The sequence below is a fragment of the Myxine glutinosa genome, chromosome 8 (assembly GCF_964187855.1).
Source record: "Myxine glutinosa chromosome 8, kmMyxGlut1.1, whole genome shotgun sequence".
NCBI lineage: Eukaryota > Metazoa > Chordata > Myxini > Myxiniformes > Myxinidae > Myxine > Myxine glutinosa.
The window spans coordinates 94,667,946-94,693,143 of record NC_136268.1 but is presented as its reverse complement, the minus strand read 5'-3'; the positions used below and the strand labels follow the sequence as shown (position 1 = coordinate 94,693,143).

At 44.4% G+C, this 25,198-nt stretch overlaps 2 protein-coding genes across 6 annotated transcripts in view; both read right to left on the bottom strand.

Annotated features, from left to right (window-relative positions):
* The window catches only part of MVB12B (multivesicular body subunit 12B), a 235,584-nt gene that overhangs the window by 85,715 nt on the left and 124,671 nt on the right, over positions 1-25,198 (bottom strand). For all 5 annotated transcript variants that reach the window (XM_068124870.2, XM_068124873.2, XM_068124874.2 and 2 more), the window contains one exon: positions 4,771-4,862. In XM_068124870.2, coding sequence (XP_067980971.1) covers positions 4,771-4,862 — 92 coding nt within the window. The remainder of the gene's footprint in view (positions 1-4,770; positions 4,863-25,198) is intronic.
* Positions 17,981-25,198, bottom strand: part of LOC144893194 (uncharacterized) — a 35,104-nt gene continuing 27,886 nt past the window's right edge. The window contains exon 3 of the mRNA XM_078782836.1: positions 17,981-18,166. Coding sequence (XP_078638962.1) covers positions 17,981-18,166 — 186 coding nt within the window. The remainder of the gene's footprint in view (positions 18,167-25,198) is intronic.

Here is a 25,198-nt window from a genome sequence, read left to right as displayed (position 1 = left end):
GCAGCTCCCCCTATGCATACCTTACACTTGAATGTAGCTGCCACACTGGTTAATGACCCTCTCAGATCACTACATTTTTGATGAACCCACTCAGCACACATTGTACATTAAATGGTAAGTTAATGGTAAATGCTAAGCCTGGTGTTGGCTTAGCGGTTAGTGTGCCGGCTTGGGATCCTAGGATCCTGGGTTCGAATCCCGGTCGATCGCTGAATTAACGCCAGGGGGGTTGACTCAGCCTGTCATCCTTCCGAGGTCGGCAAATTGAGTACCAGCTTGCTGGGATGAATGATCCCGGTGTGTACCCCGGTTTAGAATAGGTACACCGTATCACTGCGCATCGTGAGAGGCGACCAAGGGTTGGCGTCAGGAAAGGCATCCGGCCATAAAAACATTGCCTCAAACAGGGAACCATGATTGTCATGGGGCCCGCAAGGCTAACCCCCATTCTAGCGGGGAAAATGGCCTTAAAACGATCATTCATTCATTCATTCACTCCAACACCCTTCCTGCACACAGCACACGGCCACTTCCCAGTTCTTTCCACCTCACCACATGCTTTACCACTTGCCATCACCTTCGTTTTTCCGATATTCATCTTCAGACATTTTGTCTCCATACATTCCCTCTACTTGTTCATCTTCTCCTTCAGTCCATCCATACTTTCCGCAATCAACACCAGATCATCTGCATACAACAACTCCCACGGTAAACCCTGCTTTACATTCCGAGCCAACACCTCCATCACAGCTACAAATAGTAGTGGACTTAGTACCGACCCCTGATGCACTCCCACCTTCACCTCAAACTCACCACTGTTCCCATCCTTCGTCCCTACAGCTGTGCGCACTCTCTCGTACATTGCTATCACTACACTGATCAACAATTCTTCCACTCCAAACTTCCTCAATGCCCATGTCACTACTTTGCGTGGAACCCCATCGAATGCTTTCTCCAGATCAACAAACCCAAGAAACAACTTCTTCCTCTTCTCCATGTACTTCTCCTGCAACTGCCTCACAATGAAAAGCGCGTCTGTCGTTCCTCTTCCTGGCGTGAATCCAAACTGCATTTAGTCGATCTTCACTTTCTTCCTTATCCTCCTCTCCAACACCCTTTCCAATACCTTCATTCCATGCTCCAATAACTTTATCGCTCAATACGAGCCACAGTCCAGAGGGTCACCTTTCCCCTTGTATAGAGGGAGAAGGGTTCTCAGTTCCCAATCCACTGGAATGCAGCCTTCTTTCACCACCAGATTACAGATGTCTGATGATGAGATGGTGATGAACAGCTGTCTTGAAAACAAAGAGGGAAGAATGAGATTGAAGAGAATGTGAAAGTTGATTCCACAGGAGGGGAAAAAAGAGGAACACGTGAGTGGAGGTGAGCAATGATTCTGGATTTTTGGGAGTTTCATCACAGGGGGGTTGATGGTGAAGCTCGTGAGCTCTGTGGAAACTTTGGGGTGAGGAGAAAAGTATGGAAAGAGAAGAGGGTAAAAGACCAGAAAGAAGGCAGTAGAAGAGAGAAAGACCATCGACCTGTTTGTGATTGGAACGTATTAGGCACATAGACTCGGATCAATTGCCGGAGATTCCAATGATCCTAAAGGCCTTGGTTTCCACGGTATCAAGCTAAGCAAAGTGTGAGGTGGGGAGGGGGCAGCCCAGAGGTGAGAGAAGTACTTCAGGAGTTCAGCTTTGCAAAAGAAGGACTTTGTATGACGCAGATTACACCTGAACCCCACAGGGTCTAAAGGGTATGTTCAAAACACTGACGTCGACTGGCTTTGGAAGCCAACTTTGAAATGTGGTTTGCCGAAGAAATATCATGGCCGATAGTAAGACCTAGAGGTTTGAGTGACTGAACTTCCTCAAGAGGATTGTTAAGAGAGTGGATAAGAGGGTTTGCCATGTATACAGTACTTTTGGAGAGAGTGAGGTTGTCAGCTTTGTCACGATTTAAAGATATATTCCAAGTGTTTGACCAGCTTGTTATATTGTAAAGGTCTGAAAATAGGGAAGAGGCTGCTGTCTGTCTGTCTAGAGGATGAGGAATGTCAGAGAGTGGATGCAACAGCAAATAGTTTAAGAGGAGTACAAACAAAAGCTGGGATTTAAAAATGATACAGCAGTCGTTCCCCCAATTTTTTTGAAAACAATTTCAAATCTTTATGAACCTGTTGTTATCTATCCATATTATGAAACAGGAGTGTCTGTCTGTCTGTCTGTTGTTCACTACGACCTTCATCGTGTGACCCTTAGCCCTGTTAAGTTTGGTTGAGATTGGATAAGTAACGACCGAATGTATCAAGGTCAAAAATCGTCAGACAGACAGACACCAATTTGCATATTTTAGTACGATTGAGTTGTGTGGAAAAAAACAAATGAAAACTGAAACTGACCAGCATCGCATGGTAAAACGTTCAAGCCAGCACACCAGGAAGCGGAAATGCAGTATGTACTTACAACATACTTATGGGCACAAATTAAGGTGTTATATAATGGTGCCATTAAAGACTGCACATGAAATGTTCCCTTTTGCTCGGAGGCCCAGAATATTGCCAGCATTATGCCTTTAAAATGTGGAAAAAAAATTAACCGACACTTACACCTCAAACGTATGACGTCAAGACGTACTTGGCAGGAAGTAGAGGACAGTACGAGCTATCACATTTTCCTTTGTACCTTTCCTTTGTATTTCTAAAACAATTGCTTAATTTAAATGAATTGGGTGTGTTTTAGAAAGGTATGTTGTTTCTCTTTGTGAGTTTCAAAGCAAAATACATTCGATAAAAAGCTTTCAAAAGCCTTTGACAGAGTTTGGCATCGGCGTCTGATATCCAACCTTCCCTCTTTCGGCTTTCCCTCCTTCACTCTGCTCTCTCACATCGAGCTCTCTCTCCGGCCGCTCTATCCCCGTAATTATTGATGGTTCAACATCTCCCTCCTTCACTATTAACTTCCCGATTAACGTCCCTCAGGGTTCTGTCCTGTCTCCAACACTCTTCCTTCTTTTTATCAATGACCTTCTTTCTTCTACAAATAAGCAAATGCACTCGTATGCTGATGGCACAACATTACAATCCTCCAAGTTTTTCCCATCTGCCCCATCTTTCCTTCACTCGATCTACATCTCGTTTGATCACGGCCAACTCTTTCAATTCGGATCTGGATAAGATTTCCAGGTGGGGCAAATGTAATCAGGTTAAATAGAATGCTTCTGTAACCCAATTTCTTCCCATCTCTCTCTCTCTAAAACACCCCTCAACTCTTCAATCTCCTTTGAAAGCTCCACAATGACACCATCTGATTCAATAAACCTACTAGGTATTACCCTAACATAAAATTTATCCTGGAATCCACACATGACACAAATAGCTAAGTCTGCCTCGAATAAACTGGAAATCTTATTCAGATATCGAAGATTCTTCTCCTCTCAACAGTTGCTAAAACTATATGAAGGATTCATCCGTCCTTATATAGAGTACTGGTCTCATATCTGGGGAGGTTGTAGCTCCACATACTTACTGGGCAGAATTGAAGCCAAAGGAATCCGACTTATCAACTCTCCCAATCTTTTTTTTTTTTTTGAACATCAACATCTGACCTCAAAACTCGACACACTCAAATTATGCAGCAAAGTTGGCTCTCTTTCTCTTTTCTACAGATATTATATTACTCCGGTTTCTGCTCCGAAGAACCTGCTCCTTGTGTACCTCCGCCATTAGCGGGACCACGGAATACTCGACAAGCCACTACATCACATGATTATTGTGTGGCCATTGGCAACTCAAGGATGGGCTGTTATGATGTTTGTTTCTTCCCCTCCACTGCCAAACCCTGGAACTCTTTACCTTCCCATGTATTTCCAAAAACTTATGACTTTCCCCTTTTCAAGATTACATTTTACTTCCTCAAAAACGATTCAAAAACAAAATATTATTCTCTCTTTCTTCACTTTTCTCTCAATGCAGCTGTTTTATTTAAGGTCTGGCCTCGATGAGGACTATATCATCTCAGCCTGTCATCTCAGCCGGCACCGATTGGAGCCTAAAACATATAAAAAAAAACACCTGATTTCTGAGCAGTTTGCTGTATAAACCTGTTTTCCAAATTACCGAGCCAATTTTTTTCTCCCCGTTAAACGATGATTGCAAGCTGTTTATAAAGAATAATGTTTTTGCACATCTTCTTGAAATGCTGAGAATGCAAGGTTTTTTTTTTTTAAATTTGTTTATTGATATTCACCCGAAATAAGGGTGAAAGCTACTCATGGTTTTTGGGTTATTTTCAGAGATATTCCACCAGCTCCATAACACATCATCCACTGTGAGTTAATGTACAGACCGAAACCCCCCACCGCATCGATTAGTGCAATTATCTGTTGCCCTTTTCCCTACTGAAACAATGTCCTGACATTCGCGGATTTTGAAATTCCCGGCACCGACACCCTTCTTTATATTGAAACAATGCCCCACATTCGCTGTTTTGCTGTTCCAACTTTCAAGGCATTTTTCAGGAACGTATCCCCATCAGCATATGAGAAAACTGGACTTCTGTGCTGAATTGACAGATCACAGAAGAGTGAAGTGTTATGTATCATATAAATAACGAGAATTTTTACATAGTCATAAATGAGCAATGGAAAAATAGAATATTATAGCTTTCAGAGATAAAGTAGTACATGATCACTACTTAAATAACATAGTTACACAAACCTGCAACAATAAATAATTTACCAATAGGACAGCCATGAGACACCCACCGGAGACAGAGTAAATGAGTTGGCCCTGTGTCGATGCATCTGGTTGAGGGCTGTATGGAAGGCTGGGATTTTGTACAAAAGACATCCCTTCCCTAAAACAACACATAAATCTCCATCAGCAGTGCATTTTTTTTTAATGCCGATAACAGTGCACTCATATTTGTGTTAAAAAAACATCATTAAATAGTTCTGTAGGATGGCATGTCAGCCCAGTTTTTAACATGAGACTCAATCACATTTTGTTAGAAGGTGGCAGCATCATGAGTAGTTGGAAAACAATGACCAAACAGAGGAATAACTAAAGATAGCTGAAGCATCCAATATTATTTCAATCTTAAAGCCAGTGTCCATAATGGTTTCAGTGGCACCAACAAAATCAAACAGTTATCCTAATCAATTTCCATCCAATATTATTTCAGTTTGCACCAGATTTCTTACCTTCATTATGTTAATGCTCCACACATGCTTAATAACCATCCATCAATGGTCCCTTGCTCACTCTCCCCCTTCCCCTCTCTTTGAGATGCTAAACAAAGGTTGTTCACACGTGCACATCTCTTGACATGTGAGGGGTTTTGTGCTGCAGCTTGCTTCAGCTTGTAATATCAAACTCATGAGGAGGGCAAGAAGCATCAATATTCAGCTCTGTAGTACTATGATGGTGAGAGACTAGGGTCCCTGCAGTCTCATGGTGGAGAGAGACTTGGTTCTCTGCAGTGCCGTGGTGGAGAGAGACTTGGTTCTCTGCAGTGCCGTGGTGGAGAGAGACTTGGTTCTCTGCAGTGCCGTGGTGGAGAGAGACTTGGTTCTCTGCAGTGCCGTGGTGGAGAGAGACTTGGTTCTCTGCAGTGCCGTGGTGGAGAGAGACTTGGTTCTCTGCAGTGCCATGGAGGAGAGATACCGTACTTGGTACTCTGCAGTGCTGTGGTGGAGAGAGACTCCGGTCTCTGTAGTGCTGTGGTGGAGACAGACTCGGGTCTCTGCAGTGCTGTGGTGGAGAGAGACTCAGGTCTCTGTAGTGCTGTGGTGGAGAGATGCTTGGTTCTCTGCAGTGCTGTGGTGGAGAGAGACTCCGGTCTCTGTAGTGCTGTGGTGGAGACAGACTCGGGTCTCTGCAGTGCTGTGGTGGAGAGAGACTCAGGTCTCTGTAGTGCTGTGGTGGAGAGATGCTTGGTTCTCTGCAGTGCTGTGGTGGAGAGAGATTTGGGTCTCTGCAGTGCCGTGGTGGAGAGAGACTCGCATTTCTGCAGTGCCGTGGTGGAGAGAGACTTGGGTCTCTTCAGTGCTCTGGTAAAGAGAGAGATTCGGGTCTCTGCAGTGCTGTAGTGTAGAAAGACTTGGTTCTCTGCAGTGCTGTGATGGAGAGAGCTTCGGGTCTCTGCAGTGCCGTGGTGGAGAGAGACTCACATTTCTGCGGTGCCGTGGTGGAGAGAGACTCACATTTCTGCAGTGCCGTGGTGGAGAGAGACTCATGTCTCTGTGGTGCCATGGTGAAGAGAGAGAGGGAGGGAGGGAGAGAGAGAGAGAGAGAGAGAGAGAGAGAGAGAGAGAGAGGGAGAGAGGGAGAGAGAGAGAGAGAGAGAGAGAGAGAGAGAGAGAGAGAGAGAGAGTCACATTTCTGCAGTGCCGTGGTGGAGAGAGATGCCGGAGAATGTTGAAGTTTCAGGCTATTGGTTTTGAGCGGTCCGTGCTATTGGGTCCACATCCTGGAAGTATTTACACAAGCGTTCATGAGGTCTTCATCCTGCGTTGCTGATATATATGTTGTTGCAGAGGGTGCCATTTCCACAGTATATAATGATGTTGGTTGAAATGCATTTTAAATGATCAATGATTCTCAAGGGAACTTTACATTCCTGTGATTGAGCTGCCCGTCTCGATGAAAGCACGTTACAATGTTTCCATGTACACTTAAAATATTCTGGTGGGAGGTGGGAAGTGGGAGGGTAATGTTCCCTTGACAATAAAATTTCAGACTGCTGTCGCATTTAAACAAAATGAGAGGCGGTTGTGGAAAGATGGAGCTGCTTTTAGGCTAATTTTCACAAGCAGAAGTTTGTTGGGATGATGTTTCCTGGTAAAACAAAACAAAACTTCATGATAGAATGGAAAACTAGCCTTAACAGTACAGTCGAGTATTGATCTGCATCAGCAGACAGGTAGAACAAGCTAAAGGATGTTGATAGAGGTATGCCAAGCACTGTGGAAAGCAAGGAGAATCTCACGTTTCGGGTTTTTAACCCTGCACCTAATTTTTTTTTTCTTTTGTTCTGAAGAAAGGTCAACAACTGAAATGTCAGCTCCTCATCACTTCCCAAGGCAGTTAGCATACTTTTATCAACGTTCTGTTGATTGCATCCATTGTTTCAAACTTCACGAGATTAATCATGAACACCTGAGGATGAAAATGTATTACACATCAGTTTCTTTAGGCAAAACAAAGTAAAACACTTTAATGGCGACTTTCATCAAAATAATTAATTGTTTTTACATCTACCTAAGGCTTTCCAGGGTTATTTAATAAAATGACTCATAGCACATTTAAGCAATCCGTTCAATAACTGATGCTGAATATGATGAACAATATCCTGATGAAAATAAATCAACAACTGATAATTTAACAATGATGCTTCATCATTACTATAGTGATTCAAAGTAAATGTCAAACATAGGAATCCACTTCAGACACCCACAAAATTACAGGGTGCCGAAATGCATACTGGGTAACATCACCATTCAGTTGATTAGAATCCAGGTAATTGCAGTTACTATGTGCAGCAGTAACTACAAATCCATCTGAACAAACTATGATGGTAAGTAACTTGCCATGCAGAAAAGTAAAAGTCACCAGAAGCTTCCTTACAAAGCTCTATTTGTTCGCATTACCATGGCAAAAGAGCATGAATCTAACTCCACTCATGACATTGTAACCATTGGAATTTCCATTGTACATTCCAATCATCTGCAATGCCTGGTGTTGGCTTAGTGGTTAGGGTGCCGGCTTGGGATCCTAGGATCCTGGGTTTGAATCCTGGTCGATCACTGAATTAACACCAGGGGGGTTGACTCAGCCTGTTATCCTTCCGAGGTCGGCAAATTGAGTACCAATTCACTGGTAATTCCCTGTGTGTCGCAAGAGGCGACCAACAGGGTTGGCGGCAGGAAGGGCATCCGGCCATAAAACATTGCTTCAAAAAGGGGACCACGGTGCCCGAAAAAGGCCAACCCCTTCCCTTGCGGGGAAAAATGGCCTCTAAAGGTGGTTCCATTCTAATCATCTGCAATACAACTTGGCAGCAGATCACAAGGATAACAGCAACATGCTCAGCCCTTATCACATAATTAGCCCTCCCCCCCACCCCCCACAGCTGCTGAAGCGATCATGGTATGGTGCAAAGGCCCCATGGGCCACGTATCTTGCATTCTGGAAAAGCAGTAAACACACGCTGCATCGACGCACGCTTTCACGGGTCTCTTGGGCCAAAAGTGTGATGATGCCGAGATGCAGAGCATTACAAAATTGCACACTTGTCATGAACAATGCACAAATAATCCTTAGCTAGGAAAGTGCATGGTGGAAGCAAGCAAGGGTAGTGTAGTCAAGACATCGTGTGACTTCGTCCTGACAGCTGCATTTTACAATTATTCAGGTCCTACTGGTTTATACAACAGCAGCTGTTCAAATGCTCCTAAGAGTCTACAACAGGATGGCTAACTAATAAAATGTAGTCCTTAATCGGATACAACTAATAGCTAAGCTCTATTCCAATGTGGTCACTATGAAATAGAAAATGGATTCTTATCGAAGTTGTGTAAAACCCAAAATGAGACAAGGCCAGGAGCACCAAAAAGAGCTTACTTTTCATCGTTTTTTTAAAACTTAAAAGCTGAAATTATTTGGACCGACTTTGTAAAGTTTTGACAAAGTTGCACGACTTTCCTCATGCATTTGTTCTTCTTTTTGAAACATGGAAACCCGACAGTTGACTCAGCTGTGATACAATATCGTTGGTATGTGTACGAGGAGCAAGCTTCAGACATTCACGGGTTTTTATAGTGCTGTGGTGAAAAGCTTTCAGAGATTAAAAACAAAGTGCATGAACTCTAGGGCATAAAGAAAGGTAACACTGAAAAAAGGGCAGAAAGAGAGAGGAAAAAAAAAACACAGACAAAGTCTAGGCTCATGGAAGAGCCAAATAAAAAGGTAGAATGCAACAAGCCTACATTGATGCAGCGAGACAACATGTGGACAGAACAAGAAGTGAAGGAAGAGAAGCAGAGGCACAGAAGAAGAGATAGATTGAGAGGGATGAGATAGAGAGACAGGTAGAGAGAGGACAAGATGGATAGATGGAGAGAGATGAGAAAGATAAACAGAAAAGAGAAGATAGATAGAGATAGGCGAGAGAGAGAAAGAGAAAAAGAAAGAGAAAGAGAAAGAGAAAGAGAGAGAGGAAAAAGAAAAGACAGACAGACATATATGAAGAGCTAGTCTTGCTCGTGAAGACTCTTATACAGTAGATCTGCATTGGCAGGCTGGTAGAACAATGGATAGAATCAAATGAACGTTGATCAAAGTAAGGAAAAGCTGACATTTCAAGCATTATCCTTCACTGGACCAAAAGACGGAAATGGCATAGGGATGAGAGATAATTATAATATATGGTTGGATTGAGTCAGAGGTGCATGTGTTGGAGCGGTGTCAGAGATCAAGGGAAATGTGGGGTGGGAATGACTCATTTTGACATCTTACCATAGATAGGGTAGGGGTACATGGGTGAAAATTAAAGGGGACTGGAACTCGGAGAAAAGGGAAATAATAGGGAAACAAACGAGAATAAAGGAGAGGGTAGAGGGGCAAGGTCAAAAGGAAGGCGGTAGAAGACAGAGGCCACCAGCCTGCCTGCAAAGCGAGAGTAAGAGGCCAAGAGACTCAGCTTCATCATGTGAGATTCCAATGATTTTGAGGGCCTTGGTTTACACGACATCAATAAGTGCAAGGTGTGAGGCAGTTGCAACAGCTGAAACAGGAGAGCAGTATTCTATGGAGCTGCAGATGAAGGCCTTGTAGGTTGACAAAAGTTCAGATGTGCAAAAGAAGAACTTTGCACTGTGGAGGATGCCAGTCAGTGGCTTACTTTGGACGTCAGCTTAGATATATGGTTTGCCCAAGAAAGATAACAGCTGATGGTGAGGCCTGAAAGTTTGACTGAACTTCTTCAAGAGGTTTGTCAAGGACATAGATGGGAGGGTTTGCCAAATTGTCTTTTTGGAGAAGAAATGAAAGTGTGGGATTTGTCAGGGTTGAAATATAGTTTGAGTGTTAGACCAGAGCTTTATTCTGTCAAGGTCTGCATACAGGAAAGAGTCTGATGCCTTGAAAGAGTCTGATGCCTGCCTTTCAGAAGGATGGGAGATTATATGGCAGAGGATGGAGTCATCAGCAGAGATAATCAGGATTATCCAGATAAATTGGAAAGATCACTGATGAAGATGAGGACAAGGAATGTTTCCAAGATGACCATGGGAAAGCTCTGACTGCAAGAGTGGAGGTAATCAGAAAGCCTTGAGAAGACATGGCTTTGAATACTGTAGGGTGTAGGCAGAGAGTTTGGAGAGCAAAGCGGGATGTCAGACTGTGTCAAATGCTTGTGATATGTGACTGTCCATAGTGCTAAAATGGTTGATGAAAGCTGAGACTGTCAAGTGGCTGAACAAATAACCTGGAATTTTTGAAGTGTCAAGCAATCGGTTTGGAGAGGTTTGTTCTGTTGGAGCTTACATAGAGCAAATGTTCACAGAAACAATCGCCCAGTTTCACTGATGTGGATCGTTTTGCAGAGGGTCCTGAGAGTCTCTCGTTTCCTGGAGGTAGTCAAATTGGTACGTCACTTGGATACTAATTTTGGGTCGTGAGAACGGTTTAGTCATGTTGATGAAAGGGCAGGTGTTACACAGACTCCATGAACACTTAAACCTCCCTGGTCATTCAACCAGGGAATTCCACAAATTTCTGTCCGATTTGAAAGAGGCGTTTTTTTTTCTATACAAGATCGAGGCTCGTGAAAGAGCGAAAAGAAAGGCGGTTATATAAAAATCAAACCGGTTTCCGGCCATTTGCTCAGTTTGTTTATTTACAAACTAACAGGACAAATCTCTCAAAGTCGGTTGCACAACACTTCAACCTTCCCAGACATTCGTTCAGCCACATGGCAGTCTTGAGTATATTTTTCAATTTCAGCACCAAGGGCAGCGCAGGTGTGAAGTGCAGTCTTATCAACAGCATCCGCACGTTGGTACCCCACAGGATCAACGTGAGTCTTTCATTGACTGATACCTCCCGTCTCTACCAACTTTTCAATCCTTTCCCTTTCTCTGTTATTCCCCTTTTGTATCACTTTATCTAAATATCCATATTTGCGAACATCTGTTTGTTCAGTTGTGCCTCATGGACAGCCTAAGGCAGTGACTTAGAGAGGGAAGAGGGGATCCATGGGGTGTAACTTTTCACGACAAAAAACATGGGTGCATCAGATTTAGACTAGGGGCGTGGCTTCCTCTGACTATAAAAAGCCCACCACACACACACTGACTATTTATTTTCCGGGCAACGCTGGGTAACTCTGCTAGTGTCATATAAATACAGCATACCAGATATTCCTTTTCCTCTCCTCTGTCTCCTCTTGTGCCCCCATTCTACTCTTCGCTCTTCTCTTTTCCTCTTACTTATTTGCCCATTTTCTCTCTTCTTTTAATATCAATCACAGTTTTTTTAATTTCTCTTTACTTACAGTGCATTCAGAAAGTATTCAGACCCCTTCAATTTTTTCACATTTTGTCATGTTGCAGCCTTATGCTGAAATCGTTTAATTCATTTTTTCCCTCATCAATCTACACTCAATACCCCATAATGACAAAGAGAAAACAGGATTTTATAAAGTTTTGCAAATTTATTAAAAAGAAAAAACTGAAATATCACATTTACACAAGTATTCAGACCCTTTGCTATGACACTTGAAATTTAGCCCAGGTGCCTCCCATTTCTCTTGATCATCTTTGAGATGTTTCTACACCTTGATTGGAGTCCACCTGTGGTAAATTCAATTGAATGGACATGATTTGGAAAGGCACACACCTGTCTATGTAAGGTCTCACAGCTGACAATGCATATCAGAGCAAAAACCAAGCCATGAGGTCGAAGGAATTGCCTGCAGAGCTCAGACAGGATTGTGTTGAGGCACAGATTTGGGGAAGCCTACAAAAAATTATCTGCTGCATTTAAGGTTCTCAAGAGCACAGTGGCCTCCATAATTCTTAAATGGAAGAAGTTTGGAACAACCAGGACTCTTCCTAGAGCTGGCCGCCCGGCCAAACTGGGCAATCGGGGGAGAAGGGCCTTGGTAAGAGAGGTGACCAAGAACCCGATGGTCACTGGCTGAGCCCCAGAGATCCTGTGTGGAGATGGGAGAAACTTCCAGAAGGACAACCATCACTGCAACACTCACCGATCTGGGCTTTTTGGCAGAGTGGCCAGACGGAAGCCTCTCCTCAGTGAAAGACACATGAAAGCCCACAGAATCTTGTTTCTCACAGTCTGAGAGTCCTTTAGGTGCTTATTTGCAAACTCCAAGTGGGCTTGTTGCAGTGATGGTTGTCCTTCTTGAAGTTTCTCCCATCTCCACACAGGATCTCTGGAGCTCAGCCAGAGGGACCATCGGGTTCTTGGTCACCTCTATTACCAAGGCCCTTCTCCCCCGATTGCTCAGTTTGGCCGGGCGGCCAGCTCTAGGAAGAGTCCTGGTTGTTCCAAACTTCTTCCATTTAAGAATTATGGAGGCCACTGTGCTCTTGGGAGCCTTCAATGCAGCAGAAATATTTTTTGTGGGCTTCCCCAGATCTGTGCCTCGACACAATCCTGTCTCTGAGCTCTGCAGGCAGTTCCTTCGACCTCATGGCTTGGTTTTTGCTCTGATATGCATTGTCAGCTGTGAGCCCTTATATAGACAGGTGTGTGCCTTTTCAAATCATGCCCAATCAATTGAATTTACCATAGGTGGTCTCCAATCAAGAAGCAGAAACATCTCCAAGATGATCAAGAGAAATGGGAGGCACCTGAGCTAAATTTCAAGTGTCATAGCAAAGGGTCTGAATACTTATGTCAATGTGATATTTCAGTTTTTTCTTTTTAATAAATCTGCAAAACTTTCTAAAATCCTGTTTTCTCTTTGTCATTATGGGGTATTGAGTGCAGATTGATGAGGGAAAAAATGAATTTAAACGATTTCAGCATAAGGCTGCAACATAACAAAATGGGAAAAAAGTGAAGGGGTCTGAATACTTTCGGAATGCACTGTATATTTTCATTTGTATCACCACTTTTGTTCATTTAGTGAAAATCCTTCTTTTTATTCTTTAATTCCCTATTATTTTCACTTTTTTCAAATCTCATTCCCCTTGTCTTTTAACAACTAGACCCTGACGCACCCTGTCCAAATCAGTCATTCTCATCCCCATGTGTTCCCTGACATCTGACCTGGGTCTGACTCATTCACCTGTACCTCACCCCCACCCTTTGTCAACTCTCATCCCTATCCTGCCTCTTGCTTTTTCTCCGACAAAGGGTTAACACCTGAAACGTTAGCTGGTTCTTGCTTCCAACGGCGGTTACCGTACCTCATTCAATGTTATGTAGAGTCCATCCACTGTTAAACCTGTCTGCCGACACAGATAGACATTAGCTCTCACCAACCAGACTAGTTGTTCATTCAACTGTGGAAATCGACAGGTGGTTTGATATTTAAAAAAAATTCTGGAGAAGAGGGTCCAACATGAGATTTACCTTGAATGAAGGCCGTATTCCAAATGTTAGAACGGTATCTGACCATTACTAGATCAACAGAGCAGAAAGCTGTTGTTAATGGTCTGTCGGTAGGATGTGAAAATGTACAGGAGACGTGTAATCATCGCCAAATAAGAAAACATGAAAGAGGTCATCGACATGCAGGAGTGAGAAAACGTTTGTGAACCCTTTAGAATTTTCTGTATTTCTGCATAAATTTGACCTAAAATGTGCTCAGATCTTCATCTAAGTCCTAATAATAGATAAAGCGAACCTTGTTAAACAAATAGCACAAAAATCTACTTTTTCGTTTATTTATTGAGAAGAATGATCCAACATTAAATTTCTTTGTCGGAAAAATTATGTGACCTCAAGACATTTTCACTGTGTAGTATATAGGTTCTCAAAGTGGTCCCTACCACCCCTCAGTGGGTGCTGGGAACTTTCAGGGGGGCGCTCCAGAGTCCACGGGCGGTAGGGGGGCACTGGCAATGATTTGGGGGGCACTGGCGATTTAGAGGAGCAGCGGCGATTTGAAGTGCTCATTGGGCTTCCTGCAGTCTGAACAGGTTACCCGGCACCATTCGGCAAATTGTCCATCCAATCAACGACCACATTCTTTCCCCCTCCGCATGGTTTTTATGATCACATATTCGCTGATGTCGTGTCGGTATTTTCTTCTCCATACATGCTCACGCAACAAACATGATAGTGTATGACACCAGCGAAATACTATTGGCCGCTTCCATGACGACGGCCAATAGTAAAAACTATTGGCCGCCAATGCGGCCAATAATACAACACTAATTTTTGTCACGTGGTGCCATTTCAACCAATCGGCTTGCAAGAATCTTTTTATGCGGGATATAATACACTCTATTCGTGCTGGACTATTCAACGTGCCTGGTTCAACTTTGCAGCCTGGCCTGGCCAGCACAGACATTGGGCAAGGTATGAACAGTCAGTGTTAGCGCTGGTGTTAGTCTTTCGACATTTTGGCGTGTTGATTTCGTTATTCAAAAAAGCTTCACGTCCGGTCGGCTTCAAGATGTCGGCCTCAAAGAAAAAGTGTCGTCAGTATTCCGTTGAATACATCAAGTATGGATTCATTCCATCTTCGATGAACAAACAGTTACCGATGTGTTTGTTGTGTGGTATCACGCTGTCCAATGAAGCAATGAAACCATCTCGACTGAGTGAGCACCTGAGTAAAAAGCACAGTGATAAGGCTCGCGCAGAGGTCAGCTATTTCCAATCGCTGAAAGAGAAATTTGAGAAGCGATACATGGTAACGACCATGTTCAAAGCCAGCCAAAAGCTCGTGGATAAAGGACTGGAAGCGTCGTATAAGCTGTCATTGCTCATCGCCAGATCTGGAAAACCGTATTCAATCGGCAAACAGTTGATCAAACCAGCTGTTGGGGAAGTGATAAAAACCGTTATGGGCCAGGATCCGAATCCAGTTCTCTCTTCGATTGCGCTCAGCAATGATTCCGTGGCCAGGCGGATTGATGAAATGTCATCAGATGTAGAAGATAAGCTGTGTAGTGAGCTGAGAAGCACACACTTCGCCATCCAGCTGAATGAGTCCACTTTGCGTGACAGTGAAGCTCTGTTACTCTGCTACGTTCACTTCATCCTTGATCAGGAAATGGTGGAAGAAATGTTGTTTGCCCGCTCTCTCCAGACCGATACGAAGGGTTCTTCCATCTTCCAAACGTTGGAGAAGTACTTTACTGATAAGAACATACCGATGGAGAACATTCTCGCTTGCGCGACGGACGGGGCACCAGCGATGGTTGGCCGCCAGCATGGTTTTATTGCGCTTCTGAAGAACCAGGTACCGTCCGTGTTCGCCATTCACTGTGTCCTGCACCGCCAACATCTTGTAGCAAAAGCTCTCAGCACCAGACTTCATACATCACTCCAAACAGTAATTAAAGCAGTGAATAAAATCAAGGTGTCTCTGCATGATCGGCTGTTTCGTCAGCTTTGCCAGGAGAACGATGAGGCATTCGAGCGGCTCCTGTTGCATACCGAAGTTCGATGGTGGTCCAAAGGTGCTTGTTTGACCTGTTTCCATGCCCTCTTCTCAACAGTGGTCGAGTTTCTGTCGGAAATTGATACGGAGCTATCAGAGAAAGTGAATGCGATTGAGCATGATTTGACTTACCTCACGGACATGACTTACCTCACGGACATATTCAGTGTACTGAATGATGTCAACAAACAACTCCAGGGTGACCATATGACGCTGATTAAAGCAAAGAAAGTGATCGGCGCGTTCATAACCAAGGCAACTCTGCACAGGGAAACCCTCGGCCGCAGAGATATGTACCACTTTCCCCGGTTGGCAAAGGAAACTGCTGTTTCTGATGAAGAGCTGCTCGTTTATTGCAATCACCTTGAGAAGATTCGTGGAGATATGGAGCAGCGTTTCAGAGACATGCTAGCATGGGTGATCAACCCATTCAAATGTGACATTCAAGATGTGAAGCGCGAATTACAGGACGAAATTATCAACCTCCACAATGATGATGAGGCGAAGGCAAGATTCTCGCAGCATGAATACGGCAAATTGTGGATTCTGGAGCGGGGCGAATACCCCGCAATGTGGACAGAGGCAGAACTGCTGCTGATGGCGTTCCCTACATCATACCTCGTTGAAAGAAGGTTCAGCGCCGTGATGGTGCTGCTGACCAAGTATCGAAACCGCCTTGACATTACCAAAAAGGGCGATCTGCGTCTCTACCTCACTGAGATGGAGCCAGACGTTCGTAATCTCGCAGCGAGTCACCAGGCCCACCCTTCACACTAACGGTATTTGGGCCTGTGATAACAGATTCCCAGTTTGCCTCACCTGGACCTGTTCTGCTGAAACATTGTAGGTCGTGCAAAATAAAATAAAAAGTAAAGTAAAATAAGGTAAAATATTATTCAGAAAATATTTGGCTTCTGTTATTTTTGCTTCCTATCTACATAAATTCTGGGTGTCCGACCACGAACGATAGGACAAGGGGGGCATTGGGCCGGTCCAAGAGGGCAGAAGGGGGCGGTAGTCCAAAAAAGTTTGAGAACCACTGGTGTAGTATGTGGCAATGCCATTTTGTACAGGTCATCAAATCCTCATGCCCCAAACGGAATACTAAAAAATAAAACGTCTCTACCCTGACTAAGGTTTGTGTATGACCTTGCACATGTATTATGCCAGGTAGCAAGATGTGACGTGATAACAAAACAAGAGAGGATAGGAAACTGTGTTTTTGTGTTGTGTGAAAGTTGCTGATCATCTGGATGGAGAGTATCAACCACAACATTACAAACGTTTCCTCATGAGATGAAAGTGATGAAATGATGAAATCATATGATGTACACATCATTTCAAATACACATCATATGATGAAATGTGAAAATGCAAAAGTCAAACATAACCTTTTCAGCAGCAATGTTTCATCAGTGGCAATATCTTCCAATAAGCAAAAAAAAAAAACTATGCAATGCTGAAGGCTTTGTAGATATCTTCTGGTGATTGGTTGTTTATGAAGCAACCAAAAAGTTAATCTGATAAAGAAGATGACCAAATTCAGAGAATTTCCCAAACAAAATAATAAAAAACGATAAAATATAATATAATCATTGAAACTCAGAAGAGAAGGCAAAATGAGCAGCTGTGGAAACTGCACTCTGAGATCGAGCATGTAACACGGATGGGGATTTTAAGCTCTTTATGGAGAGAAATTATCGCTCTAGATACCGCTCCAAAAGGCCTCTTTTCTTCTACCACAGATGTTGCACATTCCTCCACAAGCACATGGCTCAGTGTCTGAGGCTCTGAGAGCTGAGGGTTGATGCATGAGCCGGGAATGCCACTTCATCAATGACAGTATATATGAGTAGTCAACCCACAAGGAGGACTGCAGGACACCAGCTAATTGATTATTCACCAGCGCAGAAAAAAAAAAAACCAAAGAAGCAAAACTAAGCAAAGCTGAAATGCAAGAATCGCATACAGATGCAAAGACAAAGCCCTGAATTTCAACAACTTCCTTAATGCCTGCTTTAAGGGATCATAGACATTCTGAAATGTTGTAAAAAGCCATTTCAAATGCAGCTGCCAACACGTTATTTTCCACACACGAGGTTAGCCTGCAAATGAAGCCTATTTCCAATGCCGTTAGCGACTTTGCTTTCATATCTCTGTACAATCCCACTTGCCCCGCTTCTTATTACACACTCGGCATTCCCGATAACGTGCCACAACATGAATAATTAACCACCAACTCTGGGATAAGCTGACAATTCATGCCTGCATCATTACACCCCCACAGCTTAGTTTTAACCCGTTCCTAGCATGCTGCAAGAAATCCCTCCTCATAGTGCACAAAGCGTGGAAGAACTACGATTCTCCAGGTATCCTCTTGCAAACTGAAATCGTTCATTCAGTGAGGAGCCACTTTCATCAACCATGAAGAGTGCAAACTTGAAGGTCCAACCTTTGATAAAGCCGTTGTCTTCATGAAGCATAAATGTCTCCACGAGCGAGCAGCCCTCAGCTTTCTGGTATCAGGACTGGGCAAGAAAATAAGCCTAAGCCCATAAGCTTCCCGGACGTGAAATATGGCAACATTTGCAATACGTTATGCTGATGAATAAGCCACAAACATCATTCCACCGTATTTTTCAAGCGCCGTTGTTTTGCTGCCACGATTTATGGTCTTCCCACATCTACTCTATTTTTCTGGCAAATGCTAAGTCACTAACAGAAGCAAGCGATTAATTAATCAGGACCACGTAAGCCAAAAATCATTTCAATCTGATTTTGATACAGCTGAGATGAAGATTTGAAAAAACAATTACACATCTTCCCATATTTGCTTTTTATATTCCACATTACAAAAAAGATAGTTCAGGTTCGACCAAACCAGAACAAACATGGATAAAATCGACAGGGCGTTAACTGAGATGCTAACAATCGTGGGAAGAAAAGAGAAGTTGACACTTTGGGCATCAACATTAACAATCTTCTGCTCCAGCGAAGGGTTAACACTGGAAAATCAGTTTCTCCTTGCTCCCCATGGCAGTTAGCACACCTCAATAAATGTCAATTTCATTCATTGTTTCACCTGTCCACTGATGCAAAGAGCAACTAGATTCAGTGGTGTAATGGTGAGAGTGTCAGCTCTGAGTCTGGAAGGTTAGGGGGTTCAAACCCCGGCCAAGTCATACCAAATACTTTTTTTAAATGGTATGTGTTGCTTTCTTGCTTAATGCTCAGCATTTAAACGGACAAGAGCACAGACAATCCTAACCGCAAGGTCATTGGTTTTCGCCTCAACTAACAGTCCTGTGTTGTGTTTCGTGCATTCGTCTATGTTCATGTGTGTGAGGGGGATGTGACGTGCATTCATGGGTGGCAGTTACACTATGAGCCTCACATCATATAATAACGAAACGTCGACCAATATGCCTCCGCTCACATTAAGTCATTGCATACTCTTAACTTTGACCTCAGACCTCAAGACCATTTGACTTCAATATATAATCTGTACATATGTATCAGGGTACATGCACTTAGTTTAGTTCAAATCCGTACTTCGATAACAACATTTTTACCTGACATGACCTATACAATCTAATCAGTTCATCTTTGCATCGTAATATATACCAGTATCAAGCTTGGTCAAAATCGAATCACTGGTTCACAAGTAGCACAGTAATAAACTTTTTCCTAACATGACCTCTGATCTTTGACCTCCAGGAATCAAAATATAATCCGTTCATCTTAACATCATCATACATACAGTCGGACCCCGATATTCACGGTCCCAACATTCGCGTGTTTCACGTATTTGCAGTTAATAAATCACGACCAGGTTATATATACATTTTCAGCCCTGTGTCTCGCGTTTTCGCAGTTTTCACAGAGGCAAAAAAAAAAAAAATTCCCACAAAAATCAGCTTGGCAATATGTATATTGTCACGCAACTCCGATTAACACCAGAGTTGCAGATTGCCGATCACGAAGGCTTTAACTCCGAGGTGGAAACTCAATGGCGGATTCCAAAACCTAAAACACCCAAGCGTGCGGAATGGAGGGGAACGGCGAGAGCCCCGCAGCCTTATCTATTAAAATCAACCACCCGGTAAACTGCGTTCAGATATATGTACAAAAATTTGGGGAAAAGGTTTATTGAGAAAAGCAAAGACAGTAAAAGCATGCGCCGGTAATGAAATAATCCTAAATCGGGATCCCGCACACCAGCTATCAAAGACAAGACGAGGGATATGAATTAATAAAAAGAACACGTTATGTTAAATCGTGAAATGTGGTGTGAGCTTATCTGTCCGTCGTCCTGTATTGTTTGCTGTCCACCACGGCTCCGTTCGGCCCCGATGTACCCACGAGGCCTCGCTCCAAGCTCCGATCCTCTCGCTGCCCACGAGGTCCGTGCACCAAGCTCCAAAGCACCCAACGCAGGCCAGCGGCTCCACACGAGGTCGATCCCCCCACACAAAGCACAAAGCACGAAAAGACAGGAACGGAGAGAACGCAGGTGTGACTGCATGTCTCGTCCTTCCAACTCGCTTCTCAAAACCTAACTCGTGTACTCAGGCCGTGAACTGCCAACCAACTGCTGCTGCACGACTCGCTCTCGTGCACTCGGGATCCAACTCACAGCTCGTCGCTCTCAATGGCGTTCGGCGCTCGTCACTCAACTCTGTCAGGATCGCACCGGGACTGTACTCAACTCGACTCAAGAATGGAACTCAACTCCGCTGCTCGACAACTCCACTCAACTCCTGAATCGAACTCCTCGAAATGGCGTCCGGCCCCCGCTAATATCCCTGGCCGATGACGTCAGCTTTGGCGCACTCCGAACCAATCGGAGCCTCCACGGACTCGCCGGCTCGCCCAGGGGCACGCCCACTGCGTCACTCTCACTCCCGCTCCTTGTGTTATAGCACGTGCTATGCGATGCGGATAGGCCTCTCGGAGGTGCAAATGGTGGCGGCCATTATAGGCGGTGTCCCAGCCCGATTTCTTTTGAAGTCATGTCAGGGGGGAAAGGCGTCATTAATGTTGTACGAAGGGATTCTAATCAAGTGTCTATGTGGTCTGCAGTGCCATAAGGGACAAAGGTTTGATTACCAGGTGAGACATACAAGGGCTCCACTCATTATCCCCCACACCACATAACACACGAATCTCCTGGTAGATTCACAATCATACATCTCAGCCGACAAAACACCTACACATGACTTATTACAGGAAGTGTTCCTTACCGTGACACAAGAAGCATGTTACCTATTCAGATCTATTCTGCTCTACATATTGCTCTACCACCGACATAACAAAATACATATATATATATATATATATATATATATATATATATATATATATATGCATATATATATATATATATATATATATATATATATGCATATATATATATATATATATATATATATATATATATAAATATATATATATATATATATATATATATTGTTGTGGAAATGAGAATCGTGTTTTTTTATTGTTGTAAAAATATCACCCTCCTTCCTCCAGTTGTGTATAAAGATCAAAGGGCGTCCCTTAGTTAGGTCATATACAATCGCGTTAGCCAATCATAGGTTTCCTGCTTGTTGGTAGTTATTTCCTTATTCTGTGTATTAGGTTAAGGCTTTGTCTTCGATTAACTAATACTCCATTGCACCGAATTCAAATAGGTAGTATCCCCTTTCAATTTCCCCAGAACCTTCATGGGAATCCCCTTTTGTCAGCCGCATTACAAATTCCTCTGCGTGGTTTGCTGCAGTCCGCTGTTTCTTCGGGCTTGGGTTTTCGCCGCAGCTGCTGGGCAGTTTTCACCGCGACTCCATTAGCCACGAGGTGGGCTCGGAGAAGAGGGGGGAGGAGCCGCCGAATCCAGGGCGTTGGCCGCCCCTCGTCATCAAGGGCGGAGCCAAAAGAGGCAGTGCGAGCCAACCGGCACTGCAGTAGGACCCGGTAGGCGTGCCCAGAGAGCTCGCGGGAAGAGGTGGAGGCGCGATATAAAACGGGGGCGCATGCGTCAAGAAGGGAGTTCAGCAGATGAGTTGAGTCCACCGCAGCTGAGTCCACCACAGTTGAGTCAACCACAGTTGAGTCCACCGCAGCTGAGTCCACCGCGGTTGAGTTGAGCTTTGACGGCAGTTTCGACCCGCTGCTGCGAGGCGGCGCCGCCGTGCGGGCCAGATTGAGGAGGGTCGGCGGCCGCTCACCTCGAGCCTTGCCGTTTACACGAACCGGACCCGCATCCTTCCAGCTCTGTGGACCACTTGGACCTTCCCCTCCTTCCAGCCAATCGTTCCTGCCTTCATTTCCCCATTCGTGTGAGTTTGATTGTCGTCCGTTTTGTGTGTCTTGTCCTGGGGTATTAATTAAGACTGTAGGTAAGCTAGCGTTGCACTGTGTCTCCTTGATTCCTTCTGTCTTTATTTTCGTATCCTTCCTCCTCCTTGGTTTCTTTTGGTTGTAAATAGTAGTAATAAATTAGAGTCGTATTTCAAACCCCTTTTTGTCTTCTTCTTCTTCTTCACATCCGTCGTCTTCGTCTTTTCCCCATTGAATACCTGTGGCACGATTTGGCCAACGTTTGAGAATCGGGTCTAGTCATTGTTAACAGTTCGTGCCGCGGCTGCCATCCGCTCGGCAAATTAACATCTTATCCGCGGTCGCGAACGGGGCTGTGCACCGGCCTTTCCGGAGATCACGGTGCAGCTTCAGGGACCACGTCGGTCAGTAACAAACGAGGGGAGTAATCCCCCCTCAAAGCGGAACCATAGGCCGACGTCGGGTTCCGTAACAATATATATATATGAATGAATTATCGTTTTAAGGCCATTTTCACCGCCAGAGCAGGGGTTAGCCTTGCGGGCCCCATGACGATCATGGTTCCCTGTTTGAGGCAATGTTTTTGTTTATGGCCGGATGCCCTTCCTGGCACCAACCCTTAGTCGCCTCTTACGATGCGCAGGGATACGGTGTACCTATTCTAAACCGGGGTACACACCGGGATCATTCATCCCAGCAAGCTGGTACTCAATTTGCCGACCTCAGAAGGATGACAGGCTGAGTCAACCCCCCTGGTGTTAATTCAGCGATCGACGGGGATTCGAACCCAGGATCCTAGGATCCCAAGCCGGCACCCTAACCACTAAGCCAACACCAGGCTTTTATATATATATATATATATATAATCGTTAGATTAAATAAGACGCGGACGTAGCTTCAGGACGTCGATCTTTAATTGTTGACAAGCTTTCGACCAACAAAGGTCTTCTTCTGAGTCAGCCCCAAGTTCAACGGGGACTTCCGTTGAACTTGGGGCTGACTCAGAAGAAGACCTTTGTTGGTCGAAAGCTTGTCGACAATTAAAGATCGACGTCCTGAAGCTACGTCCGCGTCTTATTTAATCTAACGATTATTTATTCAATACAAATGAGACGCCCTGCTCGTACTTTGGAGTTTCTACTATTTCTTACAGATATATATATATATATATATATATATATATATATATATATATATATATATATATATATATATATATATATATATATATATATATATTGTAACGGTTTTGAGAAGTGTAACGAATTTGAGAAGTGTAACGGTTTTTGAGAAGTGTAACAATTTTGGAGGAAGTGTAACGAATGTGAAAAGTATGGTTTTGTTGTGTGTAACACCCTCGTAATGTAAATAATGGTCGCAGCCGTCCTCCTAGTTAATTCCATGAAACTTACACACAGGCCACGATATATCTTTTTAAATAGTGTATTTCCTTATTCTATGTAGGCTAAATATGTGTTTCCCACTAGATTGACTGCATTGTATCAAACAAAATAAGCGTAGGCCCTTTCAATTTCCCCAATCATCTCCGCTCTCCCAAAGTTCCTTTCAAAAGCGGTGCGAGTGGTGTTCAATCCCGCAAGCCGCCATTACCCATGTGCTCATCTCGGAGAAGAGGGGGGGTAGGAGCCGCCAACTCACAGGCGTGGCACGTCGTCGTGATCGGAGGAGGAATCGGACAGCCCTAACAGCCAACCAGCACCGCGGTTAGCGACCCGGTAGGCGTGCCCTCGCAGCCGGTGGCTTGATTCCGCCCCGAGTGATAAAAGCGACTGGAAGGGACTGCTTCGAGAGATGAGAGAAGAGGTGACCTGCGAGAGGAGCTGTGAGTGAGCTGTGAGACGAGAGACGCTCCAAACCCAAAAAGGAGAATTACTTGGGGAGGAAACAAGGTTTGAAGGAGTGACGCGCTGAGAGGAGGGAGACGGCTCCACCAGAAGGAGAGGAACAGGCGTAACCGAGCCAGCGCGTGACGTCTACAGCATCAGCAGCGGATACGCGACGGAGGGTTTTCCCGCCAAAACCGCGAGGAATTGAGAGCTGCTGCCTCCGACCCTGCCTCCCTCTCCAGCAATCCACCTCAAGCCATACCTGCCTGCAATATCCCCCGTGTAAGTGTGAACGTCGTCTGTCCCAATCGTTGTCCTGGGGTTAAGTAAATTGAATAGTATAAGCTAACGATGCACTGTGTGACTGCTTCTTCCATCCATTGCTGTAAATAATTTTGGTCGCTCTTTCTTTTTGCTTGTGTGTGTATAATAAATCTGTTCTTCCTCCGTACTCTGTCTTCTTCTCTTTTCCTTCTCTTTCGGTCGCTTTAGAGGTTTCCCGATTGAATATCTGTGGTGCGATCTGGTCAACGTTGGGGGAGTCGGGCCAATTGGGGATCCTGTTAGGTCGCGGTTGGACCATCCGCTCGGCCCATCGTAACATCTAAACCGCGATCTGTAACAATTGGTGTCTGGGAGTGGGATTCGAGGCCCGAACCAAATTTTTAAGCGGTGTAGAAAAAAAAAAATTTTGGTCAAAATTACGAGCTGCCGAAATTTTGTTTAATAAAACCCGAATTTTGAGATCGCGCCATGGACAATCAAGGCGATCGGATGTCGGTGGGGGAGATAGAGGGGTTAGGAGTAACCCAGGATCAAATGGAGGGGAGCAATGAGGAGGCGGTTGAGGGGGTATCAGACGCACAAAATGTCGTCCTCGCGCACGAGGTTGCGGGCGCGCAAAATGGCGCCTCGCACATGGCTACGGCGGCCGCACCCGCTGCACAAGTGGGAGGGATGGCCCAAATGCAGGCCCTCATGGAGCAATTTATGGCGCAAATGCAGGCGTCCCTCAAACTGCAGAGTGAGCAATTGGGGGTAATGAGGGCTGATAGTGAGCGATTGGGTGAGCGATTGGAGGGCCAAATGGGGGTAATGAGGGATGAAGCGAGGGGTACCGGTGAGGGATTAGAAAAAAAATTTGAGGGGTTAGACAAGAAATTTGGGAAGTTAGACAATAATTTTGAGGGGTTAGACAATAATTTTGAGGGGTTAGACAATGGGATAAAAGAGGTGAAAAATGGGTTAATGGGGTTAGAAAATAGGATGGAAGACAAATTGCGGGAGATAGGGGAGCAATCCGCCAGAGAAATTAAACAAATGGGAGAGCAGATAGAGGAGGTGAAAATCGGGGTAGAAACC